At 35.4% G+C, this 14397-nt stretch overlaps 1 protein-coding gene across 1 annotated transcript in view; it reads left to right on the forward strand.

Moving 5' to 3' along the window:
* The window catches only part of SPTA1 (spectrin alpha, erythrocytic 1), a 98037-nt gene that overhangs the window by 57751 nt on the left and 25889 nt on the right, over positions 1–14397 (forward strand). Inside the window, 8 exon segments of the mRNA XM_074223134.1 lie at positions 196–327; positions 915–1052; positions 2051–2155; positions 4022–4230; positions 6801–6921; positions 7551–7672; positions 9245–9377; positions 12638–12736. Of these exon segments, the coding sequence (XP_074079235.1) occupies positions 196–327; positions 915–1052; positions 2051–2155; positions 4022–4230; positions 6801–6921; positions 7551–7672; positions 9245–9377; positions 12638–12736 (1059 nt within the window).

A 14397-nucleotide genomic window follows, 5' to 3' on the forward strand; every position in this document is an offset into this window, starting at 1 on the left:
GGAAAATGGCACATTAACTTTGCCCTTAGTGATTATTGCATCTGAATAATGAAAGTTTTTTGATATCTAAGAGAGGCCACTAACTCCCATTTGAATGATTTCCCTAATGGTCCTTTCCCAATGAATATAGAGAAAACTTTTTGATCTTCTCTTTCCATGCAGGTTAGTAATACTGTGTCTCTGTTTTGTCTCCAGAGAAAATACTTGAAACATCAGACATTTGAAAATGAAGTCTATGGCCGGACTGACCAAGTCGAAGGTGTCATCAATCTGGGGAAGTCCCTTATTGATAGAGGAGCATGTGATGGCCAAGAAGAAGATATGAAGGTATAGGGATAATGATCTTTAGTCCTTGCAGGGGGCCAAGTCTAGAGGATTTATCAATCCTAAGAATGCAGATAGTTTAAAATTTCTTATCCTTCCATATTTGTAGAAATGGGGATGTTTTAGTTAGCATTTCTATTGTATATAGGAGACCTGAAGCTCTGACCTAGGATCACACATTTTTTGTTCCTTTCTCAACAATAATTGGGGAATACATAAGCCACTCTATAGGAGTATCTCTCCTTTCCCAGTTCTTTCTTCCACCCCCATCATTCCCTAGGGCCTGATTCCCACAGATCTCCAAGCTCCTAATTTTCATATATGATATATATGTATATATATATATATATATATAAAATATAGCTAGATATATAAATATCTATAGATGTCTAAATATATATCATTTATATAGATAAATATATCTATATGTACACTTCGACACATATATGCATGCCTGTATGTGCCTGAGTATATCTATATGAGCACATATATATACATATATTTACATATATCTTTACATATATATATGTATATACATATATATGTATATATATATGTATATACATATATATATGAAATATCTTTTGTAGGAGCGACTGTCAGGGCTGAATGAACACTGGAACTACCTTCTGGAGAAAACCAAAGACAAAGGACAGAAGTTGAACGAAGCAAGCCGACAACAGAGGTTCAACACCGGCATCCGTGACTTTGAATTCTGGCTCTCTGAGGTAATAGATCTGGAGGCAGGAAATGGGGAAAGGGATGATGGAGGTGGGAGAAAGCCTATGGAGGCAGATGGAGAGAGATTTGAGTTTTGTAATGGGATAGTACTTGGGAAATCTTAGGAAGATCCCAAGAATCAGGAGTTAAGATATGAACTGAGAATACAGTACAACTGTGAGTTTAGTCAGCAATGATGGATGGTTGTGTATAGTAGAAGTCAAGAAGAGAAAGCAAGCAGGGCCAAATCTAGCCAAAGCTGAGCCTAACAGAAGTGTCTGGATAGTGAGAAAGCAGGGAACTTCAGCTGGGCAGGAGATTTAGGGACCGTGAAAAGAAGTGATTTTAGAACAGTTTAAAACATAAATGTGACTCCTAAGTTCTACTGTATCTTCACATACAGAACTGAGTTCTATATTTGGATTATAGAATTCTATGCTTTTTTAGCCCTTCTATTATGCCATGGTGTAGGTAAAACACATAATGCTACAAAATAAGGTGCTGGGAGGAACCTTAGATATCATCTGATCCAACTCCATCATTTTAAAGATGAAGCTCAAAATGAAGCTCAAATTTTTTTCTGTCATGAGTGTTCCAAATGTATTGCAAATCAAGTTTTTAACTTTCTAAAAATCATCTTTTTTATCCCAAAACTTCTCAAAACCCTCACCTAGACTAGATCAAATGAGATAGCATATGTAAAATGCTTTGCAAACTTTAAGGTATTTTTTGTTTTGTTTTGTTTTTGCAAGGCAATGGGGTTAAGTGGCTTGCCCAAGGCCACTCAGCTTGGTAATTATTAAGTGTCTGAGGATGGATTTGAACTCAGGCACTTCTGACTCCACAGCTGGTGCTCTATTCACTGTGTCACCTAGCCGGCCCTCTTTGCAAACTTTAAAGTGCTACACAAACCCCATTTATCAACCAAATAACAGCTATTTACTTCACTGCTCAATCCATCCCTCCATCCATCTAATCTATCTCTCTGCTTGTTTGTTTATTTAAGGCAGAAACCTTGCTGGCAATGAAAGACCAAGCCAGGGACTTGGCTTCAGCAGCCAACTTACTTAAGAAGCACCAACTGCTGGAAACAGAGATGTCAACTCGTGAGGTAAGTGGCAGTCAGACTTATCTTCCAGACCCAGAACTGAGGTGTTTCTGTCTTTTTCCCTGATCAGTCAGTGTTATAGAAAGTCCCTTATTTTGGCCAGTGAATAAGTTCTTTTCTTGGCCCTAAATCTGGGCTGCAAAGCTTTAAAAATGTATAACATTGAAAGAGCTCTGAATTTGAAATTTTAAAAAACACATTTAAATCTTGACTTGGGTAGGAAACCACTAAAACATTACTGTTGTGTGATCTTAGACAATTATATAAATTCTTATGGATTGTGTACTCATGACAAGTTCACAGTTATGAATGGATGAAACCTTAAAGACCACTGAGTCCAAATTCCTTATTTTGCATATGAGGAAACTGAGGCACAGGGAGATTAAGTGACTTGCCCAGAAACATAAAACAAGGAAGTGTCCAAAGAGAGATGTGGATCAGCTCGAATTCCAAGTCATGAACACTCTGTCTCTCTGACCCTCACTTTGTTTTGCTTTAAGATGAATAATAATTCTTGCGTCAACCACTCACAGTTCTCCTGTATTCTGTCCTGAAAGGACAATATAAATATCTGGTCAGCACAGTTCCAGGACCTTGTCATTTCTGAAGTGCAACAGCAAGTATCCAAGTATCCAGGCACTCTCCTAGATTATGAGAATGTGTGATCACATCTGTCAGTGATGTAAATAATAATAACAATAATAGTAATAATAATAATAATAATAGTTTAATGTTCTCTGAGGTTTGTAAAGCATTTCCCTCTTAACAATCTTGTGAAGTATGTCATAGAAGTGATATTACTTTTATCATTGGAGGAACTAGATAGAAAAGTAGATAGTATCTCAAGTCATGAAAACCTGAATTAAAAAGAGTTTCAGACATTGACTGTGAGCATCTTCATAATAGAAAAAAAGGGATTTTTTTGTCTGCTTTTATCCTCACTGTTTAACACAATTTTTGACACATAGCAGACACTTAATAAATACTTTTTGATTTATTGACTTAACCTTTCTGTTCCTCATTTTACTCATCTGTTAAATGGAAATAATAATAGCCCCTAACTCCCAGGGTTGCTGTATGGATTAAATAATCTTATACATAAAATGTTTTGTAATTTTTAAAATTTCTATATCAATAATACCTGTTATTGTCTCATATGTGAAAATTGTGGCTTTTAGAGGTTAAATAATGTGTATAAAGATACTTGCTAAAATAGTTGATAGTTGAGAGAGGCAAACTCTGTCCATTAGGGCTATTATATCTATAGGAGGAATTGGTTGTGGTCTATGTAATTTAAATATGTAGACACTAGAAAATGCCCCAGTATTTTTGTTGCTAATTGTTCAGATTTTTAAGAAAAAAAATTAATTTGTGGAATAAAACAAATATTTCCATAAGATAGCATAGCAAAAAAGGTGATTGCATGTGAAATATATAACTTGCTCTCTTCAAATACACAATAAAATTATCATGTAAAATTTTTAGGGCCCAACTTTAAAACCATTAGTTGTGTATTATTTGCTGGAATGTTTAGATTAAAATTTTGAGTACTTCTTATTTACTGATTAGGGTGGAAGGCTACATAAAAGATACAGGAGATTACACTCTAGTTGAGGGAGAGAGGATACAGGAAAGAAACAAGTGAAAGAAGATAAAAGTCTGAGTGGCAAATTGCAGATAGCACATCAGTCTTGTACCTAAACCTTTCTTCCCATCAATTCTCCAACTTAAATTGAAGAAGTAACAAAATTTTAAAAAAAATTAAGTCTTTGTCTAGCAAAGCTGGCAAATTGAAGATTTGTGGCATGGCACATGTGATATCTATCAATAATGCTGCCTCTGCTTGTGGTGTCCATTCTGGATTTACAGGACTTTCTTAAGGACTTGAATGAGTTGGCTACTCATCTGATTGATAGTGGAGCTTTTAATTCTGATGAAATCAAGGAGAAACTGAAAAGCATCAATGACCGATTCCTGAATGTTCAGAATCTAGCAGCTGCACATCACAAAAAACTCAAGGAAGCCCATGCCCTTTTCCAGTTCTTCCAGGACCTGGATGATGAAGAATCCTGGATCAAGTATGTCTAAGATCTTTGTCTAGAAGAAAGGACCATGTCTTCCCTCCCAAGGGTCTATCCTCTGATTCAGGAGTTCTTTATCTTTCTCTGTGCCACAGAGCCCTCTGGAAATCTGTTGAATATATACAACCAAGCCTATATACACATATATATATATATATATATATATGCATTTCATGAATATATAATATGCATTAGCATTTCATCACATATAATAGAATTATGCTATATAACATAAAGCAATATGGATGCACATTTCAAATATAATTATTGCATGAAAATATTATATGCATCCATATATCAATATATATGCATGCAAATGTAATATTTGGAATTTAGCCTCCTTTCTTAAATATGAATGCAAAAATACACATATGTGTATGTGTCTTCACACAGATACATATTTATATTCATACATGCTTATATACATATACACACATGTATGTTTTTCTGTTATTTCAATTGTGTGACAATTGTGACCTTTGAGGTTTTAACAAAGATACTGGAGTGGTTTGAAATTTTCTTCTCCAGCTCATTTTACAGATGAGGAAGTAAAGGAAAGAGGGTTAAATGACTTGCCCAGGGTCACATAGCTAGTCTCTGAAGATGAATTTAAATTCTGGAAAAAAACTTTTTAACTCTATGTCCATATATACATAAACATAGGTATTGTGAATGCACTCACAACACACATGGCAAGTGTACATATACATATCTACATATTTACATGCATATGAGTTTCAGTTAGAGGTTACTGGGGGGAAAAGCAATTTTTCCCCTCCTAAGTTCTCAAACTCAAGATTAATAAGTTTCTAATTCCTACCACTGATTTTAGAGTATCTTGTAAGAAGGAACTTCCTCCTTCTTCAAAGGCATCTCCTATCCAGCTAATCTTTTATGTATCATTGTTCAGGGTAATCTATTTTGCTCTCCATGTCTTACTCTGTTCAACTCTCCTCCTTCCTCTTTCCCCTTTGAGGCTCTGTGTCTATTTCTATCTGTGCCCCTCCATTTCTCTGCCTCTGTATGTAACTGTCTGTTATTCTTTACCTGTCTCTGTCTCTGTCTCTATCTCTCTGTCTCTGACCACCTCATCTCTCACACTAACCGGTCCTCATAATCATAATAATAACAACAATAATGATAACAACAACAACAACAACAATAATAATAACAGCAACAACAACAACCCAAAATACCTTTTCATTATTTCCAGGCTATTCACAAAGTAAGTGACAGGTATACTTGTCCTTGGAAAAAGAGGGAAAGCAAGGAAGGACAAGAGAAAAGAGGTTAATAGGGAAGGTGATTATCAAACTTTAAACACCCTAGGGGGCAGTGGGGAAATCAGTAAATGGAATAAAACTGTTGACAGAAGTCTGAGGTCATTGGCAGAGGTTGCTCCAAATGGCAGCAAATAACTGTTTGGATACTTTTAACCCACATGTCCATCGTGTCCCATAAATCTCCCCTCATACTCTTTCTTTCTTTTTTTTTAATTTTAAAAATAAATTTATTTATTTATTTTACAATTTTACAATTTTCCCCCAAATCTTGCTTCCCTCCCCCATCTCCCACAGAAAGTAGTCTGTTAGTTTTTACATTGTTTCCATGTTATACATTTATCTAAATTGAATGTGTTGAGAGAGAAATTATATTCTTAAGAAAAAAAATAAAACAAGAGATAGCAAGTTTACATAATAAGAATGTTTTGTTTTAATTAAAGGTAATAATAGTCTTTGATCTTTGTCCAAACTTTACAATTCTTTCTCTGGATACATATGGTATTCTCCATCGCAGATACCCCCAAATTGTCCCTGATTGTTGCACTTATGAAATGAACAAGTCCAATATGGTTGTTCCTCAACCCCATGTTGCTGTTAGGATGTACAATGTTCTTCTGGTTCTGCTTATCTTGCTCAGCATCAGTTCATGCAAATCCCTCCAGGCTTCTCTGAATTCCTATCTCTCCTGGTTTCTAATAGAACAATAGTATTCCATAACATCCATATACCACAATGTGTTCAGCCATTCCCCAACTGCTGGACATTCACTCAATTTCCAATTCTTTGCTACCCTAAATAAAGCTTCCATGAATATTTTTGTAGAAGTGATGTTTTTACCATTTTTTCATGATTTCTTCAGGGTATAGACCCAGTAGTGATATTGCTGGATCAAAGGGTGTGCATATTTTCATTGTCCTTTGGGCATAATTACAAATTGCTCTCCAGAAAGGTTGGATGACTTCACAGCTCCTCCAACAATGAATTGGTGTCCCAGATTTCCCACATCCCTTCCAACATTGATCATTACCCTTTCTGGTCATATTGGCCAGCCAGTCTAAGAGGTGTGAGGTGGTAGCTCAGAGATATTTTAATTTGCATTTCTCTAATAAGTAATGATTTAGAGCAATTTTTATACGAGTATGTATCACTTTGATTTCCTCATCTATAAATTGCCTCCGCATGTCCTTTGACCATTTGTCAATACCCTCATCTTCTTCCTTCGAGAAGTAGGGTTCTGTTTTAATATGGAATGTCTCAGATCTGGGTTTCTATCTTGGGCCCCAGGGAAAAGCTGCTGCGAGTAAGCTCCCAGGACTATGGACGGGATCTTCCTGGTGTGCAGAACCTACTGAGAAAACATAAACGCCTGGAGGGGGAGCTAGAAGCCCATGAACCAGCCATCCAGGTAGGCCAGGGTTATTCAGGTAAATGTTTAATAGTCAGGTCTCTGGGGGGGGGGGGGATGGGATGGAAATGTAGGCAGGACATAGTTTTTATTTTAACTTGAATTATCATAATTTTCTCCATTACATTGTCCAGACAATTTATAACATTTGCCCATTTCCAAGGTTTAAATTCTCACATGAAAATATAACAATTGTTTAACTTGTGCTAGCTTCAGAACACCCCTGGGAGGATTGTCTTTCAGAGGCCACTGAATTATTTAATTATTGAGACTTAACCTTAACAAAAACAATGCATTTGCTATATTTAGGATGGAGCTGAGAAGCACCAGGAAAAATTGCCTGTATAAAACCATAGTGAATGAGAGATGACTCTGTTCTATTTCATGATATCAATGAATGATTTGCACAAATACTTACATCATTTGGTCATTGTAAATGTTGTTGATAACTTCACCTTCTCCCAGTATTTCTAAAATCATTCTAAAAGCTAAGGAGCATATGAGGGATGGGAAGTCTGGATATGGAATAATGAGGGACTGTACCTGAAATGGGAAATGAATAAAGTAATGGGGTAATGGACAGACATTTACAACTGCCTCAACATGGGAAAAGGTCATTTATTTTACAGGGAGTGCTAGAGACTGCAGAAAAACTGGGAGACAGTGATGCTGTGGGGAAGGAGGAGATCCAGGAAAGACTGGCTCAGCTGGTACAGCATTGGAATGAATTGAAGGAGTTGGCCAAGATTCGGTGAGTGCCAGATGTTAGGCTGAATTCTTTGCAGGAGCTGGAGGATAAAGGCACAAGATGGTAGCAATGATTGGCATGTCCTCTTGAGGCTTCATATTGAGGCCTTTGTCCCATATGGAGAGTTCATCTGGGTGTCTGTTTCTCTCTAAGTCTGTCAATCTCTGCCTCTATTTTTGTCTCTTTTTCTATCTCTGTTTATCTCTTTCTATACTTATCCTCCCATCATTTCATCTCCATCAAATCCTACTCTATAGGATCATTTAAAAGGTATCCACAGGGGCAGCTTGGTGATGAAGTAAATAGAGCACTGTCCCTGGAGTCTGGAGGACCTGAATTCAAATCAGACCTCAGTCACAAATTACCTAGCTGTGTGACCTTAGGCAAGTCACTTAAACCTATTGACTTGCAAAAACCTAAAGAAAAATTAAAAAAAAAAAGATACCCATATGTTCCAGGCAGTGTTGAGCACAGTGCCTATTAAGATGCACAAATATCCTTGATTTCAACTCTCTAGGTAGAGTTTCTAAGGAGGAGAACACTATAAAGCAAGTGGAGAAGCATCTTGTGATTTTATAGTGTCCAATACTATCACTTGTAATGATTCCCTACTGTTGGCCTCAGCAATAGTAGGAAAAAGCCAGTAACATCCCCACTGTATAACATATCATAAGATTATAGGAATTTGTATTTTCAAGTGACAGTAGTCTAACTTGCCTACCTCAACTTTTCAAAGATAAGTTTAAGTAACATGTGACCTGGTCACTCAGTAGCTAATCAAGGATTTGCACTCAAGATGTCTGACTCTAAATAAAGCATTCCTATGTCATAGTGACTTCAAGTCTACTTCTTTTATTTCATAAAGGAGAAAAACCAAAACCCAATCCCAAAGAGTCCAAATGAATCATCTAAAGAAAGGAAGCTAATGTGATAGATTTTGTTATTGGTTCAGTTATTTCAATAATATCTAACTTTTTATGACTGTGTTTGGGGGATTCTTGACAACAATACAAGGGTGGTTTACCATTTCCTTCTCCAATTCAGTTTACAAATGAGAAAACAGAGTCAAATAGGGTTAAGTGACTGGACCAGGGTGACACAGTAACTGACATGAGACTACATTTGAACTTAGGTCCTCCTGACTCCAGGACCAGTGCTGTATACATAGTACTACCTAACCACCCCTCTAAGTGACAGAGGTGGGATTCAAAATCATATCTAAACTAGTGCACTTTGCATCATACCTCAGCACTTCCCTCTCTATTCAAACATGAGATTTATGGAACTATAACTAGGGTCATTTGCTACCAAGGGTAGCGCAGGATTATATTGGTTACTTCAGAGAACCCTGAGGCACCCAACTACTCTTTAGTATCTTAATCCTGAACACAAACCAAGAGATATACACTAGACCTAGAAATCTCCAGAATTCTTCAATTGTCCTGTGTCATTGCTGCATCCTGGTTGGTACTATGAAGAAATGACCTTGTCAAGTTTGTATCACCTTATAGGCTCTACTCTCCAGTCCTTGAATGACTCTGTTTTATTCTCACTTTTACCCTAAAACCCTTATAGAGGGATTCAACTAGATGAGTCCCAGCAGTATCTGCAGTTTATGGAGAATGCTGAGGAAGAAGAGTCATGGATCAATGAGAAGATAGCTCTTGTTGCCCAAGGTGACACAGGAGACATATTACCTGCCACACAGGTGAGGAGTTGGTTGAATGTATTTCATTTTCTCTTAGTTCTGTGCTCTAGTTTTAAAGTGTGCTTCTTCTTCTTAGGTACTAAGCTATCATCCACATTATCTTATTACTTCGCTCAAATGGTTGGAGAGAAGGGATAGAAAGGGATTGTGCCTGGAGAAAATAGAATGAGGACCTTCAGAAAGCAATCACTCAAACTCCCTTATCTTGAAGATGAGGAAGCTGAAGTCTTGAAGAGGGGAATGACTTAGTAATTCTAGTAAATGGAAGATACAGGACCAGAACTCAGGTCTCCTGACTTTTAATCCAGTTTTTTCCAAATGTATATTGCTGTTATACATGAGAATGTAGGGATTATTTTTGTCCTAATTTTATTTTATTTTCAATTACATGCAAAGATACTTTATAAAATTTATTCATTTCCAAATTTCTAACTCCAGATAATCTTTGAAAATTCATCTTTTCCCCTGAAAGAATATCTAAATTTTGCAGGGTACCTGACTCTTGCTTATAATCCAAAAACTGTTGCCCTCTAAAATTTTATATTCCAAGACCTCTGGTCCTTTAAGTCCTGTGTAATCCTTTCTGGTCATATTGGCTAGTCTGAGAGATGTGAATTGGTACCTCAGAGATGCCTTAACTTGCATTTCTCTAATAAGTAATGATTTAGAGCAATTTTTCATACGACTGTGGATTGCTTTAATTTCCTCATCTGTAAATTACCTTTGCATATCCTGTGATCATTTGTCAACTGGAGAATGACTGGTTTTTTTGGAAAATTTGACTCAATTCTCTGTATATTTTAGAAATGAGACCTTTGTCAGGAATACTAGTTGTAAAAATTGTTTCTCAATTTACTCCATTTATTTTGATCTTGTTTACAGTGGTTTTGTCTGTGAAAAAGATTTTTAATTTAATGTAATCAAAATTATCTAGTTTGTTTTTAATGATGTTCCCCATCTCTTCCTTGATCATAAACTGCTTCCTCCACACATCTAACAGGTATACTACTCCTTCATCTTCTAGTTTGCTTATAATATTGTTTTTTGCGTCTAAATCCTGTATCCATTTGGATCTTATCTTGTTATAGAGTGTGAGGTCTTGGTCTAATGTAAATTTCTATGATACTAACTTCCAATTTTCCCAACAGTTTTTATCATAGAGTTTTTATCCTAATAGCTGGACATATTGGGTTTATCAAACAGCAGATTACTGTAATCATTTTCTGCTATTACACTTAGTCTATCCCCCTGATCCACCACTCTATTTCTTAGCCAGTACCAGACAGTTTGGTGACTGATGCTTTATAATAAAATTTTAGATCTGCTAAGGCTAAGGTATCTTCTTTTGCACTTTTCTTCATTGAATCCCTGGAAATTCTTGACTTTTTGCTTCTCTATGTAAATTTACTTACAATTTTTTTAACTCGTTAGAGTAATTTTTTGAAATTTTGACTGGTAGGGAATTAAAAAAGTAGTTCAGTCTTGGTAGAATTGTCATATTAGTTAGACCTATCCATGAGCAGTTGATGTTTGCCCAGTTAATTAAATTTGATTTTATTTATGTGAAAAATGTTTTGTAGATGTTTTCAAAAAAATTTTTGTGTTTGCCTTGGCATATAGACTCCCAGGTGTTTTATATTATCTGAGGTTACTTCGAATGAGATTTCTCTTTCCAGTTCTTTCTGCTGTATCTTGCTAATCATATATAGTAATGTTGAGGATTTATGAGGGTTTGTTTTATATCTTGTAACTTTCCTAAAGTTGATAATTATTTCTAGCAGTATTTTTAGATGATTTTGTGGGATTCTCTAGGTATACCATCATGTCATCTGCAAGGATGAGCATTTTGTCTCTTCCTTCCCTATTCTCATTGCTTCAATTTGTTTTTCTTCTCTTATTGCTGAAGTTAATGTTTCTAATACAATATTGAATAGTAGTAGTGATAATGGGCATGCTTGTTTCACCTTGATCTTATTGGGAATGCCTCTAGCCTATCCCCCATTGCATATAATGCTTGTTGATAGTTTCAGGTAGATACTGCTTATTATTCTAAGGAACAATCCATGTATTCCTACACTCTCTAGTGTTTTTAGTAGGGAAGAGTGTTGTATTTTGTTAAAAAGCTTTTTCAGGATCTTTTGATATAATCATGATTTATGATAGGTTTGTTATTGATATAATTAATTATACTAACAAATTCCATAATATTGAACCAACCCTGCATTCCTGGGATAAATCCTACTTTTTCTAACTTCACTTCTTATGGCATAAATGAACCCCAAATGATTTTGAATCAGATTGCTTAATATAAAGGTTTTGGTTAGAAATTGAAAAGAGTAAATCATTTTATAAACACAATAGAGTCTATCTAGGCATAATCAAATCAGTCTTTAATGATTTACTGAGAATACTACATGTCCAAAATCCAAACCAGCTTCCAAAGTTGAATAATTAAAGATACAAGGTTTTTAATCTAGACAAGCCAAACTGACAGTGTTTGAGATTCATGGAGTACTATTTTGAAGTATAAATAAGAAAAAGCATAACTCTTTATGGAAGTTCAAGTGCCTCTCTCCAGTCCTGGATCAATATGTTATATATTAAGAAGTCTGTAGTGTGTTTGGTATTCCCAAGAGGTAACTATAACTAATGGAGCCATGACAACTTCAAGGGAAGGGGGAGGGGTCTTTTCTGTCATCACTGGCTGAAAGAATTCAAAAATCATGTATTGGATTAGAAGAAGTTAGCAATAGGGAATCTTTATAGGTTCTTGAGCAGGGGAGAAGCGTTCAAATTAATTGGTCTAAAACAAAAACTACAACAAAGAAAAGAAATAAAAAAATAATGGAAGTTCATAAAACAATTATCACATTGATATTGGAAAGTAAGTTTCTTTTTCAAAAGAGAGTCAACAGCTTGGAAAGATAGGACCAGATCTTACCAGATCTTTAAAAGCGTGTAACTATGAAAATTTTAATACCATTACAAAAATAAAAGAAGCTGTGAACAGGGATTATGTTTGTGAATGAATATTTGTTTTGAATATGTTTTAATACATGTTTTATTAAGTTTTAAAATTAGTAAACACTTATTTTTTTCACCCTGCTACCCTTTCCTCACTGGGAAAAATAAAAGAGAAAACATCTTTCATAAATAAGTACTTTCTTTATGTCCAAACCTGCATGGTTCATGCTGCCTATTTAGTCTATCACCTTTGTCTGGTGAGTTTTAGCTGACTGTGCTGTGAACTTCCCAAACAGAGCTTACTTAAGAAGCATGAGGCTTTGGAGAATGACTTTGCAAACCATGAAACTCGAGTGCATGAAGTTTGCATTAAAGGAGAAGAACTTCTGAGCAAGGTAAGTGAAGGGATCATGGATTCACCTTTTTTTTTTTTTTAATTTGAAAATTATTACCAAAGGTCTATGTTAGGCAATAGGAAAGAGGAAGAAACTCATACTCCAAACATTCTCTCTCTTTACCCTCAGTACCCAAGACACTCTCCTTCCCCTGTTTAATCTACTGACCTCCGTGACTTCCTTTAAGTACTACCTAAAATTCCAGCTTCTACAAGAAATCTCTTTCAACCAATCTTAATTCTATTGATTTCCCTTTGTTAATTATTTATAATTTATTTTGTATATAGTTTACTTGTATAGATTTTTTTACATGTTTCCCTTTACCCCCACCATTAGATTGTAAGCATTTTAAAGCAGATACTGTCTTTTTTGTCTCTATTTGTATCTCCACTCCTGATCTTAGTGACTGGAACTTAGTAAGCCCTTAATAAACTTTTATTGATTGATTAACTTGCTTTCTTTTCTGTATAAGGAATATTATAGAATAGTGAAAGTTTTGTAAAATAAGCTCAATTATCACATTATATCTTGTATCCCACTTATTAATATTATGTTAAATAACTTCCCCATGGCACTGATCACTATTCCTATGATTCTCAAACCAAATCACTTATCATTAGTAATTTCTTCTCTGTATATGCTATTTCTCTCTATTAGAGTAAAAGCTTCTTAAGGGCAGAGACTGTCTTTTCCTTGTATTTTCATCAGCTCCAAACACTGCTTAGTACAGTGTTTGACATATATTAATGCCTGAATAAATGATTTTTCATTAATTCATTTGATACCTTCCCCCTACTAGATTATAATCACCATGAAGGCAGAGGCTATATAGTTTTTCTCCTTTACATCATTGACTTCTGGCACAACTCATCATAATGAGTAGGTAGGCACTTGATAAAATTATTTAATACAACCATATATCTTAGAGATTCAAGTTATCTTAAAGATTAACAAGTCTAAGTTTCTCATTTTTCCAGATGAGGAAACTAAGATCACTAGTAAATGGTAACTTGTTCAGGGTCAGGAAGATTATATGTATTTCCTCCAGGATTCAAACCCAAATCCAATGACTCTTCATATAATGTTTATATTCATTCCATAAGCATTTAGTAAATATTTCTTATTATTATTAACTATTACTGAGCCATCTCTCAGTATCTACCTTGTTAAATGAAGGTGTTAAACTAGGTGATGGTTATTTTTTTAAGCTCTAAATCCTGTAGTTTAATGACTCTATGTCTGCTTGAACAGAGGGGAAAGGAAAAGAATTATCCATGCAATTCACCAATATAAACAAACCTCTCCTGGTAGTTTTTATAGAAAATAGAACTAAATGGGTCACTTAAGAAAATGATTATTAGATTCACCCATTGTTAGATAGATAGATTTAGTGAGTTGGAATGGAGATTAGTAAAACTCCCTTATATTTAGATATCTCTAAGAGTACATTCTGCCTTAGGGGGGTAGATATCCTGGGGAGGCAGGATGGCCATTAATGAGTAAAGGAAGATATAAAGGGAAATCCTGTAAAGGTACAGGTCACCTTGGTCCTCTTAGTCTTCTTTGATCTCTGACATTCCTAAGCAAACATGACAGAGATCCCCCCAACCAAGTCTCACCCACCCCCACCCAAATGTACATCCTTCCCAGGATGAAAAGGT

Source organism: Macrotis lagotis, chromosome 2 (assembly GCF_037893015.1).
Source record: "Macrotis lagotis isolate mMagLag1 chromosome 2, bilby.v1.9.chrom.fasta, whole genome shotgun sequence".
Lineage (NCBI taxonomy): Eukaryota > Metazoa > Chordata > Mammalia > Peramelemorphia > Peramelidae > Macrotis > Macrotis lagotis.